Below are 18,558 nucleotides of genomic sequence, written 5' to 3'. Positions count from 1 at the left end.
AGTAGGCCCATTCAAAACGAGGAGGAGGAGAAGAAATGATGTAGTAGAAAGTGTCGGATGTTCTTTAAGGCTGTTCACAGATGATGCAGTTGTCTATAATAAAATAGCTATGCCAGAGGATAGTAATGATTTGCAGAATGTTCTCCAAAGAATTGATGAATGACTCAGACTCTGACAGTTGACACTGAGTGTAAATAAATGTAACATTGCGCATACAATGGAAAAGAAATCCACTACTTTCAGCTACGCTATTGATGGCAAACTGCGGAAAACAGTATCTGCCGTAAAATACACACATAAAAAAGTTTCGCATCACTCCAGTTCCCAGAACTCCTGAAGATAGACTTTGACTGTGGATATTGTATCACAGGCACAGTCTCTTTGAATGTTCAGAGATATCACTAAACCTTCCAAAGATGTAAACAACCATGCATGAACAGTGCCTATTAGATGGAGGGGGTCCAACAACCAATCAGTTCCAGTCATTCCAACAGGAAGGAGGTACACGGCTCATGTTGTTCGTAGTTCAACCATGCCTAGACGGTCAATACCACGATTCGATCGCATCCACATTGTTACTTTGTGCCAGGATTGGCTCTCAACAAAGCAAGTGTCCAGGTGTCTCGGAGTGAACCAAAATGATGTTCAGACATGGAGGAGAGACTCAACGATAGGAACTGTCGATGACATGCTTCGCTCAGGCCGTCCAAGGGCTACTACTGCAGTGGATGACAGCTACCTATGGATTATGGCTCAGAGGAACCCTGATGACAACAACGCCACCATGTTGAATGATGCTTTTCGTGCAGCCAAAGGACGTCGTATTAAGACTCAAACTGTGTGCAATAGGCTGCATGATGTGCAACTTCACTCCCCAACATCCACAGTGAGGTCCATCTTCGCAACCACGACACCATGCAGCATGGTACACATGGGCCCAACAACATGTCGAATGGACTGCTCAGGATTTGCATCACATTCTTTTCACCAATGAATGTTGCATATGCCTTCAGCCAGACAATCATTGGAGATTTGTTTGGAGGCAATCCGGTCAGGCTGAATGCCTTAGACACACTGTCCAGCGAGTGCAGCAAGGTGGAGGTTCCCAGATGTTTTGGGGTGTCATTATGTGGGGCCGACATCCGCCACAGGTGGTTATGGAAGGCATCGTAACGGCTGTATGATACATTCCTCCGACTGATGGTGCAACCATATTGGCAGCATATTGGCGAGACATTCATCTTGATGGACAACAATTCGCACCCCCATCATGCACATCTTGTGAATGACCTCCTACAGGATAACGACATCGCTTGACTACAGTGGCCAGTATGTTCTCCAGACATGAACCCTATTGCACATGCCTGGGACAGATTGAAAAGGGCTGTTTATGGACGACATGACCTACCAACCACTCTGAGGGATCTATGCCAAACCGCTGTTGAGGAGTGGAACAATTTGGATTGACAGTCCCTTGATGAACTTGTGGATAGTATGCCATGATGAATACAGGCATACATCAGTGCAAGAGGACATGCTACTGAGTATTAGAGGTACTGATGTGTACAGCAATCTGGACCACAAAGGTCTTGCTGTATGGTGGTACAACATGCAGTGTGTGGTTTTCACGAACAATAAAAAGGGCAGAAATTTTCTGTACAGGTTCCAGAACACTCAGAACCGAGGTGATTCAAAACATTTTTTTGGTGTGTGTGTGTGTGTGTGTGTGTGTGTGTGTGTGTGGGGGGGGGGGGGGGGGGTGGGGGGGAGTAACTATCCAGACCATATAAAATAGGTAGTGGGAAAAGCAGATGTCAGACTCAAATTCATAGGAAGACTCTTAAGGAAATGTAGCTCATCCATGAAAGAAGTGGCATATAAGGTACTTGTTTGACTGATTGAGTGTTGTTCATCTGTCTGGGATCCCTACCAGGTAGGGCTGATAGAAGAGACAAACAAGAGCCAACAAAGAGCGGCGTATTTTGTCACAGGATCGTTTAGCCAGTGTGAAAACACTACGGAGATGCTCAACAAACTCCATTGGCAAATGTTACAAGAGAAGTGTTGTGCGTTACGGAGACATTTACTACTGGAATTTTGAAAGCACTTCCCAGGAAGAGTCGGACAACATATTACTTCCCCCCCCCCCCCCCCCCCCCCTGCTCCCCCCCTTCCCACATACATCTTGCATAATGACCACAAGGAGAAAATTTGCGAAATTAGAGCCATTACAGAGGCTTACCGGCAGTCATTCTTCCCACATTCTATTTGTGAGTGGAACAGCATTGCATAGTTCAGTTTTTGATATAAAAAGTACCCTCTGCCACACACCATGAGTTAGCTTCAATGATAAATTTACTATTTATTACTATAGAGAATATATCATATTTAGGAAATTTAGTTCATAAAATGAAACCAAGTGTACAAATTATGTTTAGTAAACAAGTACATATCTTTGTAAAAAATCACGTAAGAGCATTACCACATAAATAAAAATTTTTTCTTTTCTCCAGAAAAGAATTCAGGTCTGAAAGGGTTAAGCATGCACCAGGGTTTCCATCCCATATTTTGGTAACTTTACTTTTCTGGTCACTAAGTTGTGAACAGGTATTTTGTCTGTTGTGATCTCATTCAGCTGCATCTGTCGTCACTCTATGGCTTCCTGTTCATGAAGACTGGTGTCAGTGTATTATTCCATGTCAGTTCAACCAGGGGCTCCCGATCATAGTCTCAGATTTAACTAAAATTCAGTACACTAATTCTACCGTGTGTGGAACACTCGTGTACAAATTATTAGTTTCCCCTGCCAATTAGCTCCAGAATTATGACTTTTGAAAGAAGTTGACGTGACCCGGAAATTGCAACCCGTATCTGGCAATCTATCTTCAGACCCAACTTCAGGTCTTAATAACTTTGAAACTATTCCAAACAGTCCAGTGAAATTTTTACAACCCAGTAACATCCATTTAGAGAACACACTCCATGAATCAAAATACCAACAACATATTTCTGAGGGAAAATAAAAAATTCCAAAATGTGATTAAATAAAGTAATACGTTAAAAAGTACATATTGTAGGTACCCTTTATGCCTAATACAATTCACTCAAAAAGGGTGTAAATTTTTTTGTGGTAAGCTTAATGTGGCCTAAACACACAGAACTCATCATGCCCATGTGTCACACAGTTACATGCACACGAAAATACAAAAATTTGAAAAATTACCTGAAAAACATAGATTTTCGAAGTATGGTAGCACAAAAGGGACAAGTGATATCCAAGCCAAATTTCAAACACTGCATAAGAAGACCTTAATATAATATGTGGCAAAATTTCAACTTGTTATTGCAAGGAATTTGTGTACAATAAAAGTTGACAGAGATGTATTGGTTACGTTCCTTTTAACACAATTTAGCAAGTAATAGTGATGATGCAGACAGCTTGTTTCAGATAAAGCTGCAGCAATTGTTCTGCCGGTTACAAATAATCCCATCCAGTACTAATTGCGAAATTTTTTTAGAGGGCCAGGATGTTAACCCGGCCGACTGGGAGCAGGAGAGGCACCACAAGAGATTTTAATTTCCACTGGCCTGAATATAGTTTGATGGAACCCATTACACCCATTACAATTAAAAATGTGAATTCCACAAAGTGAAATACAGAGACATATGATGGAAGAATGCTGTGTAAAGAGGCGTGGCACTGCACTTTGGCACACTGAAGACCAAATAACACATTCCCTTGAACATATGTGTTTTATGTATCAGACTCTTCAGAAAGATGTGCGCTACAAATGAAGAAAGTCGATTTTTTTAAATTTTTGGCGTCCTACCTCAAATGCTCTAGAGAGGGGGAGCGCCACTATCTGATGTGACCCGTGTTTGCTTTAAGTGATTTTGCTGTTTCCTCGTAGTTTGTTGCACGTCAAATGAAAACGAAACGGATTTCTGTGGCCGGGAGCCATCAAGTGAATTGAAATACATTCACACGATTACGGAAGGGGGTCTCGCATCGTCCCCTACGCTCCTCGGAGTAGGGGACCTCATCTTAGTCATCATCAAAATATGTTACTAGTTTCAGATTTTATTTTTTTCCACATTTCTGCCAGTCAAGCACTAATTGCCTTGCAGAACAATGAAGTTATTTTTGTCCATTTTTTAAAAGAAAATTGACTTTTATTAATTTTTTCTACTGAATCAGTCAATTTATTTGAAACAAAGTGTTTAATTCCGCACTATTGCTAGTTTCAACTGTTCATGTATTTCAAGTTCACAGTTTCATCTTCTAGCACGTATGGCATTATGCCATAATAAAGAACCAAACTTGAGATAATACAGTACTGGTACTCCAAGAAAATTTGCATCTGAATCTGGACATACAAATTTGCACTTTTAAGCTGAATTATGCATTTTAGTATGGTCCACAAAATTCCCGTGCTCTTGGAGTATCCTCTGATGTCTTGTTTCTTTTATGACATAATGTAAGATCTTTTAATGTTTTACACGTACGAACACACGGGCTTCATGCGCCATCGTAGCTGCGCAAGTGTGGTGACGCCTGTTATCTGGCGCTCTCTGGCAAGTACTGAAACAAATCTATTTCTAACAGGTTGCGGGAAAATATTCTGAATGGTTGTTTGAAAAGCTTTACTTTAAAAGTAAATTTCCTTTTATGCAAGATGAACTGTGTGCATGAATGTCCAATGAATTACGTAAGTCACAGAGCGTTTGACTCTCATTCAAAAATCATATCTTTGATGACGACCATTTAGAATATTTTCGAGCCCAGATCAGACATTTATGTCATTGTTAAAAATTTTACAGGCACATTTGTGTGATGTATCTTAAAGTGTAACACGTGCATAAAAGATCAACATTGTGTGTAAAAGCTTAGCTTCTCTTGCAGCTTATTAATCTTAGAGACCAGTATTACACATGAAAGATTTTCTTTTCTTGTAACGACACTATGTATTTTAATTTAAACCAATGCCTTTTCCTATTTGTGTGTTCGCACTACTTAACACTGATGTTGCTATTGGCTGACTACATCATGTGTCCTATGCTCTGAATATCCACTGTCATCGGCTGGTGAGATCACTTGACATGAGATACAACTGGCTTACAAAAGCGCATCACAGTCTCGATTTCAATCATTTGGAAAGTAACATGTGGTGTTCGGTGGAATTCGAATTTATATTTTCGTAATACGAAAATATGCAGTGTACATGTTGCTGCACATCAGATATCTTTACTCTGAGTTTTGTTTTCTAAAGTGCACAAAATTCTACACCGGTGTATAAAACCACAACCGTTGAAAGGATTGATAAGTTTTACAGTTCCGAGGAAAAGTATACTGTTACTTAACATGGAAAAGTGTATTTTCATCCAGGAGAAAGTGTGTGTGTGTGTGTGTGTGTGTGTGTGTGTGTGTGTGTTTATTTTTTTTATTTTTTACCGTGTATACACCCTGGTATTGCTTCATAGCTACTTCACTTCTCATGGTTAGTATGGAAAAAAAGCTGGTCGTGAGATGTTCTTCTGAACGCTTCAGTTTTCAGTGAAATTCTCTCTAGAGAGAGTCTTACATTTCTTTAGATAAGGTTACATTTCAGCGCAAACTCTCCCATTATGAGAGGAAACTGGGTTACACACTTTGGAGAAAAGTGGTGACATATTGGGAACACTTGTCAAAACTATATCGTTTATGGTTTTCATCCTTCACGCAATGAAAGAGCATAATCTGCATGCCACCACAAAGTAAGTGACGATAGTGATCTAAAAATATCTGCTGCTTAAGTAAAACCAAATTTGTTTGTTTAGTAAAGCGATGCACACATGTGGTACAGTAGGTATTATGAATGTGTACATATGAAGGAACGCTGAACTACTGATGGATATTGAAAGGGACATGTAACTGTTGGAAGAAATTATCAAAATTGGATCGGAAACTATTGAAGGAAAAGCTGTCTTAACATCTATGCAGATTTGTGGCAGCCATGAATTTGTAGAGAAGCTTCAAAGCCAAAAGGCCGCATGGAAAACAGTTCATTCATTGTCTTAATATGGAAACAAAGCAATTTATCTGGCATCCAAAAAGGGCATGAGTATTGGCTTTTGGGCCAAGCATAGAAGATTGTAAACTGTTTTCCTGCCGCCATGGTTAAAGTATACCATGTGTGGCAAAATGGTGCCATCCAAAATCGACAACTGTGGTGCACCATAGCCTGTAGATAAAAGGTGTGAATGAAGGATGCAGAGGCATCTGTGGGTGAATAGATGTGCAACTGTTGAGCAGCTGACCACCCAAAGGACTGAAGGAGCTAAAAACAATGTCTCCTCCATGATTGTTCAGTGAATGTTGCTGCATATGGGCTTCCGCAGCAGGCATCTGATTCCTGCACGCATACTGACTGTTGTTCTTCAGTGACAAAGGATGGAATTTGCATGCCAGTACTGCAAAGGGACATTATCTGAGTGACGACACATGACCTTTTCAGATGAATTACATTTTAAGATAGCTGTTAGTATGTACAGTGTAAAATGTCTGAAAGCAAGTTTTCTGAAGGTTCAAGGCCAGAAGAGGGAGTGTTATGCTCTGGGTAATGGTTTTTAGTGTTCCCTGGGTGATCATGCCATCCAGAAAGGCACAATGAATCAACAGAAGTATGCATCTATCCTTGGGGACCACGTCCATCCCTACATTGTTTCTTCCTTGGCACACTGGCACCTACCAGCAGGACAATGCAACATGCCACATAGCTTGCAGTGTACATGCAAAAGTATGAGTTTATCATACTCTCCTGGCTAGCAAACTCCCTAAATTTAAACTCGACCGAGAATCTGTGGAACCACCTCGATCGAGCTGTTTGTGCCATGGATCCTCGGCCAAAAAACATAGGGCAGCTGATCACAACACTGGAGTTGGCATGGCTCCACATCCCTGTCAGCACCTTCTGCAACTTACTGACTCTCTTCTTGCACCTCACAGTGCTACAATGAAAAAGGTTGTTACGAGGTGGCGGCTGTCCACTGGTTAGCATTCAGGCTCTGTAATTAATGGATCCCAGGATCTAGTCTCCCTAATCCTTTTTTTAGTTATATTTTTTCTGACAGTGGTCTTATTGTTTCATACATATGACATTTGAAAAGCAATATTATGAAAAAAAAGGTGTGTTGGCCTGAACTGTTATTGTTCCGTGTCATTTGGCTGTTTACTAATTTTAATTATTACAATAAATATTATTTTTAGCTGTAGACAAGCAAATGACCAAATACATAAACGTTCCATGAACATGCATATCTGTCATGATTTGCGAAATCCATTATACCTGCAGTCTGGTAAGGCACCCAGAACTGCTTAGTATCTGGATTCTTCAACTTACAATTCATTTGGCGTGAGATTTGCTTGCTGACTTTTCATCAGGGCTCTGATGACCATGATGTCGAGCACACCTTCAGCCCTCAGAGGAAAACGAAATCTTAAGACAGTCACCAGAACAAGCACAAATAGAACATGAAGTGACACACATGTTAGATATAGAAGAAAAATTTCAGCTAACATATATAGAATACAAAGACACAAATACAGACATAAGACCATTCTTGCATAGACCACCAAATAACCCACAAGTCGAAACAACAATAAAAATTATCAACACAATCATACACAACAAAATAAATGAAAATACAACTGTGGAAGAGTTACAACTGCTGATTTATATAGGAGCACTCACTACACTAAATATACACACTAGGCAGAGATCAGAACCAACCAACACACAGAAGAAACCCACAAAACCAACATGGCAACACAGGCTACAGATCAGAATAGAAAAACTGAGAAGAGACATCGGACAGCTAACACAATTTATAAGAAATGAAATATCAGACAAAAAACGAAAAAGGTTAGGTAAAATCTCACAACAAGAAGCAATAGAGCAATTAGATGAAAAGAAGCAGAAATTACAAGCATTGGCCAAACGACTTAGAAGATACAAAAAAAAGTGAAAATAGAAGGAAACAAAACCAAACATTCAACGCAAACCAAAAGAAATTTTACCAGACAATACACACACACATTAAAATAGACAATCCACCAAACATAACAGACTTGGAAAACTTCTGGAGCAACATATGGTCAAACCCGGTACAACATAACAGACACACACGGTGGATACAAGCAGAAACAGACTCATACAAGATGATACGACAAATGCCCGAAGTGATAATTTTGCAACATGAAGTCACCCGAGCAATTAATTCTACGCACAATTGGAAAGCCCCTGGAAGAGATAAAATAGCAAATTTCTGGCTAAAGAAGTTCACCTCAACACATTCACATCTAACTAAATTATTTAACAGTTACATTGCAGACTCGTACACCTTCCCTGATACACTTACACGTGGAATAACTTATCTGAAACCTAAAGATCAAGCAGACACAGCAAACCCAGCTAAATATCGCCCCATAACATGCCTACCAACAATATACAAAATATTAACCTCAGTCATTACACAAAAATTAATGACACATACAACACAGAACAAAATTATAAATGTAGAACAAAAAGGCTGTTGCAAAGGAGCACGAGGATGTAAAGAGCAACTGATAATAGATGTAGAGGTGACATACCAAGCTAAAACTAAACAAAGGTCGCTACACTACGCATACATTGATTACCAAAAAGCTTTTGATAGTGTACCCCACTCATAGTTACTACAAATATTGGAAATATACAAAGTAGATCCTAAATTGATACAGTTCCTAAACATAGTAATAAAAAACTGGAAAACCACACTTAATATCCAAACAAATTCAAATAATGTCACATCACAGCCAATACAGATTAAGCGTGGAATATACCAAGGAGACTCATTAAGTCCTTTCTGGTTCTGCCTTGCTCTGAACCCACTATCCAACATGCTAAATAATACAAATTATGGATACAATATTACTGGAACATACCAACACAAAATCACACATTTGCTATACATGGATGATCTAAAACTACTGGCAGCAACAAATCAACAACTCAACCAATTACTAAAGATAACAGAAGTATTCAGCAATGATATAAATATGGCTTTTGGAACAGACAAATGTAAGAAAAATTGCATAGTCAAGGGAAAACACACTAAACAAGAAGATTACATATTGGATAACCACAGCGACTGCATAGAAGCGATGGAAAAAAAGATGCCTACAAATATCTAGGATACAGACAAAAAATAGGAATAGATAATACAAATATTAAAGAAGAACTAAAAGAAAAATATAGACAAAAACTAACAAAAATACTGAAAAAAGAATTGACAGCAAGAAACAAGACAAAAGCTATAAACACTTACGCTATATCAATATTGACCTACTCGTTTGGAGTAGTGAAATGGAGTAACACAGACCTTGAAGCACTCAGTACACTTACACGATCACAATGCCACAAATACACAATACATCACATACATTCAGCAACAGAAAGAATCACATTAAGCAGAAAGAAAGGAGGAAGGGGATTTATCGACATAAAAAACCTACATTATGTACAGGTAGATAATTTAAGAAAATTCTTTCTAGAACGAGCAGAAACTAGCAAAATACACAAAGCAATCACTCATATGAATACATCGGCTACATCACTGCAATTTAATAACCACTTCTACAACCCTTTAGATCACATAACATCAACAGATACAAAGAAAGTAAATTGGAAAAAGAAAACACTACATGGCAAGCACCCGTATCATCTAACACAGCCACACATTGATCAAGACTCATCCAACACATGGCTAAGAAAAGGCAATATATACAGTGAGATAAAAGGATTCATGATTGCAATACAGGATCAAACAATAAACACCAGATATTACAGCAAGCATATTATTAAAGATCCCAATACCACAACAGGTAAATGCAGACTTTGCAAACAACAAATAGAAACAGTAGATCACATCACAAGCGGATGTTCAATACTAGCAAATACAGAATACCCCAGAAGACACGACAATGTAGCAAAAATAATACAACAACTTGCCATACAACATAAACTAATAAAACAACACATTCCCACATACAAGTATGCACCACAATGTACTGGATAATGATGAATACAAATTATACTGGAACAGAACCATTATAACAGATAAAACACCACCACATAACAAACCTGACATCATACTCACCAATAAAAAGAAGAAATTAACACAACTAATCAAAATATCCATACCCAATACAACAAATACACAGAAGAAAACAGGAGAAAAATTGAAAAATACATCCGACTGGCTGAGGAAGTCAAGGACATGTGGCATCAGGATAAAGTTGACATTGTATCAATTATACTATCAACTACAGGAGTCATGCCACACAATATCCACCAGTACATCAACGCAATACAGCTACATCCAAACATATATATACAACTACAGAAATCTGTAATTATTGATACATGTTCAATTACCCAAAAGTTCCTAAATGCAATGTAACATGTACCATACAGTTGAAAGGAAGTCACACTTGATCAAGGTCCGCGTCACTTTCCATTTTTGACCAGACATAACGTCTGAGAAAAGAAAGAATGAATAGTGTATGTGTGAATTTTTTGAAAATCACCATCACACAATCACCAGTGTTGAAAAAAAATATACATTTAAAATCCAAACAAAAGAGAGTGAAACTTGATCTAACAATTAGCCAATTATGGAGCTTGAACGCTAAACACCTGACTGTCGCCACCACAAGGTCAGTGTTGCAACACACAGATATTCGTGAGTGTTTCTCAAAATTGCCTAAGTAGTATGTCTTACTACTTGCACATTATGCTGTCCTAATAACTTCGAAAAGTGCACCAAGCTTGGAATAAATCTGTGACCCAAACTCCATCACTGGATGTACCTGCAAAATTATCATTGTACAGCACATAATTCAGGAAATATGATATTATAAACATTACCGTATTTACTCGATTCTAAGCCGCACTCGAATCTAAGCTGCACCTGAAAAATGAGACTCGAAATCAAGGGAAAAAAATGTTCCCGAATCTAAGCCGCACCTGAAATTTGAGACTCAAAATTCAAGGGTCGAGAAAAGTTTCAGACCGCACCTCCAAATCGAAGCAAAGTTGGTCCATTGTAGCATGAGACACAATTTAGGTCGAAAGGATGAAGATACAGCTACAGTAGTTTGGTTCGAGTCGTAAGCTTAACAGTTAAGATTTTACCAAGTAGCTGTTGCTATGTGTCAGGCGCTCCATCCTTATTTATACGGGTACCCTTCCTTTTTCACGTGCTTTGTCTGGTTTGAATCGATTGCTTATTTTGCTTTGATCTGATAAGTGCTGTTCTCGTTGTTATAGGTGTTTACGTCACTCTAAGCTGAAAATGTATTACTGCACTGTGTCATGCATTGTTTGTCGCATTCTGATAATGAGTGTTTACGACCTGTAGCCGCCCGCGGCATGGCTCGCTTTTGTGCGCGCTACTGCCGCTTACAATAAGAAAGAGAGGAATGTTCTCATAAGCGAAACAAAAGCAATAGACTGCTATTTGTTGTTACTTACTCTGCTGCTTTCTTTGATAATGATCAACAAGAACCAAATGATAGACTGCGTATGATAGATGATGTTCTGAACGAGAGTTTAGCGAACATTTTTGTCCGTTTGAAAATCTTTGCAGACGCCTCTTTAGTATGTTACATTTAGCACAGAAATTACACACATTTTAGATTTAAAAATCTAGTCAGTTGCCGTGCTTCATTTCAGACTGTATCACTATTCAGCATAAGAATAATATGAATATAAACATGACATGATATATATATTCTTCCACGTTCGCTGTTGTCTCACTCTAGTTTCGTAGTTTATTAGGCAGACAGGATTTAAATGAGATAGCAGCAAACACGAAAGAATACACGGCATAATGTTTACATTCTTCTACCTTTTCTTTCAATTTATTTGCTAATGCAGAAGTTTTGGTGCCAGTATTTATCTTCGTGCCTGCAAAGCATCCTTGTGTAGCGCTACATATATTTGACGGCAGAAGTTAGTTGTGGCGGCACCTACCAACATTTTTCAGAGGTTCCTCTTACTTTGCACTCGATTCTAAGCTGCAGGCTGTTTTTTGGATTACAAAAACCAGAAAAAAGTGTGGCTTAGATTCGAGTAAATACGGTAAGCCGAACGAAAATGAATCTACAGAGCAAAACTTGCTAGACGTATAGACGAAATATGTGAGCAAAATATGTGAAACATGTTAAATATGTGTGAAATATATTTGAATGTGCATATGTGAACAAAGCCATGGGGAAAAAAACTCATCCTAAACTCCTGGAATGATTTCAGTCAAAATTGGTACACATATTAACTACAGACTGGACAGAAGTACTGCAGGGGTAAGAACCAACAGCCCTCCTGTTGGTGTGAGTGTGATAACATGAACAGAGATGGGAGGGCAAAGAGGTGGACAGACAATGAGGAGGAAGGAGGAGAATGGTGGACAGACAGTGAGGAGGAGGATAGACACAGGGAGAGGAGGAGGTGGATAGAGACAAGAGGAGGGGGAGGAGGGCAGAGAGAGAGGGGGGAGGAGGAGATTTACTACTAAAAACTGGAATAAATACTTACCTGGGCAATGCTGGGTACTTGGCTAGTAATCTATATAATGAGCCAGACATTGTCAGCTACATTAAGATCAAAAGGTTGGAATGGGCAAGACATATATTCAAAGCTAACGGCAGACTGATTAGCAAGATACTCAGCACAGTGAGGTGGTGGTGGTGGTGGTGGTGGTGGTGGTGGTGGTGGTGGTGGTGGTGCCTATTTAAGTATCAAGGTCTTTTATACTACACATAAGTGATTGTTAAGTTCTCTTGTCAGAATTTGACTTAGATGCAACCTTAATGTTAGTTATACAACAGTAACAAGTTGAATCCTAAAAGTATTCGCAAGAGCAGTCTGGTTAAACCTGGGAATGGAACTGAAGACAAGACCTTTAGGCTGCAATTACAGGGGAAAGCTGTTGAAGGAAATGTTGACAACTTTTTTGTGCTAGTTGCTGCCGTATATCAGGTTGTCTGTAGGTTTGAGAAATAGTGGTCATGACTGTGAAAAGTGGGTCAAACTGGGAGTGTGTGCAAGAAGTGGAGCCTGAATTAGTTTTGTGAACAGCTATGTTACTGAGCAATACACACATTTCTCAGAAAGAAATTGTGAGTGATTGCTGAGTACCTTGAACTTAAAAAAATTATTTAAAGTTTTTTTATTTTCCATTTCTGTGCTTGCAGCATAGCATTGCCTGCAATCTTCTTGTGTCCTGGCTTGGGCAGCATCTTTGGCAGTGGACTAATATTCACGACGGGTGTGATATATGGCCTGATGGCACTAGGGAGAAAGTAAGTATCATGATTAGAATATTCTCTCTCTCTCTCTCTCTCTCTCTCTCTCTCTCTCTCTCTCTCTCTCTGTGCGTGTCTTCCATTGGGCTATGAGTAACAAAATTAAAGCGTGTTATTTCTTAGTTCACTGCACAATTATTTTTTATGTTAGAAAGGGTTGATTAATGTGTATCTGAGTGTTGGGAAAAAGTTTGTCTGAACATTGAGGGTTTGTTTATACTAACTGTGCGTGATCAGCTTACATAATTTATTTGTATCAGAAGCATCAGATTGTGAATTAAAATAAAATAGGAAGATTATGAGAATGGAAGTGACAAATATTTATAGCAATATTTACAAAACAAAGCGGATTAGAGAAACTAATTTAGCCCAGAAGCAAGTGACATCAGTTGGAATAACTCGGCTTCATTGGATGCAACATTAAAGACAGGCATGAATGCATTTTTTTTTTTTTTTCTGGGTGTCACCACAACAACACAGGTTACACAATACTGTTTCTTCCTCTTCTAGAAGATTTGCTTTGGATCTTGTTGTTCCTGTCAAGAGTCTAGAAATGCCTAAACAGACTGCACAGTTTTCATGATAGCCAAGGGCCACTCAGTGATGGTCTTTGAAGTTGATCACAATTCCACTTCAGGCTGAATTTCTGAGGAACCAATTTGTTGATTTTAGCCAATTGGTGCCATATAGTTGGTTCCGTCCAGATGTGGAGGACTTCATTCTGTGTTGGTAGACAGTTCTCTCCTGCTCCTGGACTGAGTCCAGCCAGGTGTTAGATTGTATCTGTGGGAGTAGGTTTCAGTCGGTGAAGAGTTTGTAGTTTTTGTTGAGTATAACATAAACTTGCTTAATGCATGTTAATGAGACACAGAAGCACATTCACCAAAGGTATAACAAAACTGCCAGTGGTGGTGTTTTTGCAACTGTGGTATATCGCCAATTTAAGCCTGTAATTTTTTGGAGGTTATTGTTTCTGCCCCTGACCATTTTAGTGTTGGTACAATTCTGCCTAGATATTGGACTCCAGTCCAAAGTAACACCAAAGTATTTCAGGTAGGGTTGGTGCTCTAGAAATGTACCTGGAGTCTTCTGGATGCATGTCTGTTGTAGAGCCAAAAGGTGTGAACATTGGTTTTTGTGGTGTTGGGCTTCAGTTTTTTCCAAACATAGTGTTGTTTGAGCCTCTCTAGGTCTTGATTGGTGCTCACTCCATCCTTCTCAAATGCAATGCCCTGGATGGCCATACCTCAATCTTCAGTGTAGATGAAGTTTGTGATGTCATTCAGTAGTGGATGGCCCTTGGTTTAAGTATTAAGACTTTTTAACATCAGTAGACTGCCTTTTTGTAAACGATTTTTCTGTCCCTGCCAGTTGCTTCTTCCCTCCTTCAATTGAAAACAACAGATCTAATTTATAATGCTACAAACCACATACCATGCAGCAGTGGAGTGGTTTGAGTGCCTCACTGATATAGAATACCTTATCATAGGTGCAACCACATTGGAGGGCTATTTGTGAAGAGGCAAGACTAACATATAGTTCTGTAGAGGATCCGCAGCATTTTCAGTAGTTGCAAAGACAAATGAATCATCCAGTTTGTCACCTTTGCCACGTTAGCCAACATGGCCTTGCTACGTTTTGCTACAAACAAGTGAAAACAACCATTATTTTTTGTGAGGACATGCAGCTCTACTGTATGGCTTAATAATGATAACTTCTTCAGTACGCTACTCAGGACGTACAATAGACCTGCAATCAAAACTTTGAGTAGAGACTACTCAGGAGGATATTGTCATCAAGAAAAGCAAAACTGGCATTCTGTGACTCAGTGTGGGATGTTACATTCCTTAATTGATTTAGTATGTTAGAGAATTTAAGAAGAGAATTGATATGTTGAAGTTAGACATAGTCGGAATTGAAACTTCCGTGAAAGGCAAAGGTCCCGAGTTCGAGTCTCGGTCGGGCACACAGTTTTAATCTGCCAGGAAGTTTCATATCAGCGCACACTCCGCTGCAGAGTGAAAATCTCATTCTGGATAGTGGGAATTATTGAAGTGTGGAGGCAGGAAGAACTCATGTGATCACGTGAGTACAGATTTATCAACACAAAATGAAATAGTGTTAATGCAGATGTAGTTCTAACAATGAATAAGAAAATAGGAATGCCGGAAAGCTACTATGACCAGCATACTGATAGTCAAGATAGTAGAAGTTTATACACCTGCTAGCTCCACATATGATAAAGAGACTGAAAGAATGTATGATGAGATGAAAGCAATTATTCAGATTGTTAAGGAGGAGAAAATTTTAATTTTGATGTGAGACTGGATTTCAAATGGAAGAGAAGAAAGGTGTGAAAGGAGAAGCCACTTGGTGCAGTTTTCAACAGAGCACAATTTAATCACAGCTGTAGCTTGGTATAAGAATTGTGAAAGAAAATGATAAATGTGCAAGAGATGTGCCGACACCAGAAGGTTTCAGATAGACTGCGTAATGATAACTGTTACTGAAACCAGATTTGGAACTGAAAGACATTTCCAGTGGTGGATGAGGGCTCTGATCATTTTATTTAGTGCATGGCTAATGTACAAGATTGTCAAAAGATACAGCAGATAAAAACAAATGAGAAACAAGGCAACTGACAAGGTTTAATGTATTTCACCACTGAATGTCCAATTCTTCAACCCAGTCAAACAGCATAGCACGAATTTTTCTTAACTGCTCTGATGTGCCTGAACCTGACAGTTCACTGACAATGTTATGTATAGTCTGATGTGAAGCTCGGAGTACTTGACCGCGAAAGGCAAAGGTCCCGAGTTCGAGTCTCGGTCCGGCACACAGTTTTAATCTGCCAGCAAGTTTCAGCTTTTTCCTCTTGTGGACTGCATCTTTGCACCTGTCTTGGACTGTTCATAGCACCTGAGATCATGATATGTAGGTGCACAGCTGTTATTGTTTCCCACTAACATTTCCATTCTTCAAGAGGCTTAAAATTTCTGGCAATCATATCAGAAGCATCACGCAGAGTAGGATGCCATTATTGTAGACTTTAAGATTTTAAAATGGCAGGTCCCTATGTGTGGGTAGATTGGGATTCCCAGACATCTAGTTGAATTATCTTGTAAGAGCAGTAGATCTACACAAATTAGATGGCATAATACTTGTTAACAGCAGGCATGAAGGAACTGAGGTAGATCTGATAATGCCATATACTATGCACAGTATTCAGTTGGTAGTCTACAAGCTCTGTATGGTGACTGGTCATTGAGAAAGATGCACGATATTCAGCACTTAAGTACACCACATCCTAGGCTGAAGAAGGCAGGTCAGTTGCTGAGGGACTGCCAGATGACTCACATAACTTACGGAGGATGTTGTTATGAGTCTTCAGTGACTGAGTTAGATTAGGAAGGTGGTGTCTGCAGGACAGTTTTTGGTCCAAGATGACACATGGATATTTTGGGTTCGAAATCTGATGGACTCTCCCTCTGAAACTTACATTCAGTTCTGCATTTGCCAGATAATTGTTCAAATGGAAACAGGATACCGCTGTTTTGTTCACACTGGGTTGGAGTCTCCAGATTATGAAAAAAGTCTCCAGCATAGACTAGTCCCTTGTCGGCATCTTTTCTTTCTATGTTGGTTCCTTATGTTCTGCAGCAAGTGGCAGGTCATTGACATAGCAAAATTTTCAGGTTGAAGTGGTAGGAAGATCAGATAAATATAGGTTGAAACAATAATTTGTGTTAAGACAATCCGTTGTTGAGCTTTCCCCTCTTTGATTATCTTGCTTCCAGTGATTATATGGAACTTCTGATCACTTAGCATGCTGTGTTAACAAATTGCTCCATCGTTTTGCAGTGTATAATTTGAAGTGGTTCATAGATTAGGCCTTCCATCGACTCAGTACTGGAGGCAGCAGTGAGAGCTTCATTTGGGATCCATCCTCTATGAAGAATGCAAGAGATAACTTGTGGTTGCAATACCTGTGGCCTAATCTGAAGCTTACCTAATAAATTGGAACACGATCTACGACAGCACTTTTTTTCTGTTACAGACCTACTTTTCACAGAGCTTGGAGCAGCAGCAACAGCAGCTTAGAAGGGCTATGGGGCAAAATTCTATCTTGTTGCTGGGTGTAACAGATTTAAAAATAGAAATTATCTTTGCCTCCTTAAACAGTAGGTAACCAGTCGGCATGATTAAAACTGAACAAATTGCAAAAAAGTTGTGCATTAAGGAGAGGGACATGGATAAACTGAAAGAACCAGAAATTGTTGAGTTTCAAAGACAGGTCTTGGTGACAATTGACTCATACTGGGGGAAAGTAATACAATAGGAATGTGTGGGTGGCTTCAAGAGATGAAGTTGTGAAGACATCATAGGATCAAATTGGCAAAAAGATAAAGCCTAGTAGAAATGTCTGAATAGAATAAGAGGTATTGTATTTAATTGACAAAATAGGAAAATATAAAATGCAGAAAATGAAATGAGAAAAAGGGGATGCAGACAAAAAAAAATCTGAGGTTGACAGCGCATGCAGAATGGTAAATTGGGAATGGCGAGAGGAGAAATGCAAAGCTGCAGAAGCATTCATGATCTTGAGAAAGATAGATGCCATCTACAGGAAAGTTGTAGACTTTTTGAAGAAAACAGAAGAATCTGTATGAGTTCATATGGCAAGCAATGAAGCAAAGCCTGCAAGATGGAAGAAAAATCTGAAGCTGCTATACAAAGGGAATGAACTCAAAGATAATGTGAACATGAGACTGGAATAAAGCACTGTGAGAAGAATTCGTCAGAGCTGTGAAAGGCCCAAGTATAAACAAGGCACTTACTGTAGGCAACATTGTCTGAAAATTGAGATCCCTGAGAGAATCAGCCATGACGAAGCTTCTCCACCTGGTGTAAATGATGTACAAGATATGCAGAATATCCTCAGACTTAATGAAGAGTATAATAATCCCAATTCCAAAGAAGGCAAGTTCTGACAGTTGTAAATGTTACTGAGCAATGAGTTCAGTAAGTTAGGGTTGCAAAATTCTGACATGAATTGTTTATGGAAGAATGGAAAGATTGATTAAAGCCAACCTGAGGGAATTTCAGTTTGGGTACTGGAGAAGAGTAGGTGCACATGAATTGGTATTGATCCTACAACTTATCTTAAAATATTT

The 18,558-nt window shown here is 39.1% G+C and overlaps 1 protein-coding gene across 3 annotated transcripts in view; it reads left to right on the top strand.

The window, feature by feature from the left end:
* LOC126483955 (calcium channel flower) overlaps positions 1-18,558 on the top strand; it is a 69,042-nt gene that overhangs the window by 35,720 nt on the left and 14,764 nt on the right. For all 3 annotated transcript variants that reach the window (XM_050107248.1, XM_050107250.1, XM_050107249.1), the window contains exon 5: positions 13,274-13,381. In XM_050107248.1, the coding sequence (XP_049963205.1) occupies positions 13,274-13,381 (108 nt within the window). The remainder of the gene's footprint in view (positions 1-13,273; positions 13,382-18,558) is intronic.

Source organism: Schistocerca serialis, chromosome 6 (assembly GCF_023864345.2).
Source record: "Schistocerca serialis cubense isolate TAMUIC-IGC-003099 chromosome 6, iqSchSeri2.2, whole genome shotgun sequence".
NCBI lineage: Eukaryota > Metazoa > Arthropoda > Insecta > Orthoptera > Acrididae > Schistocerca > Schistocerca serialis.
Note: the sequence above shows the minus strand (reverse complement) of the source record. Positions and strands in the feature narration are given on the sequence as shown.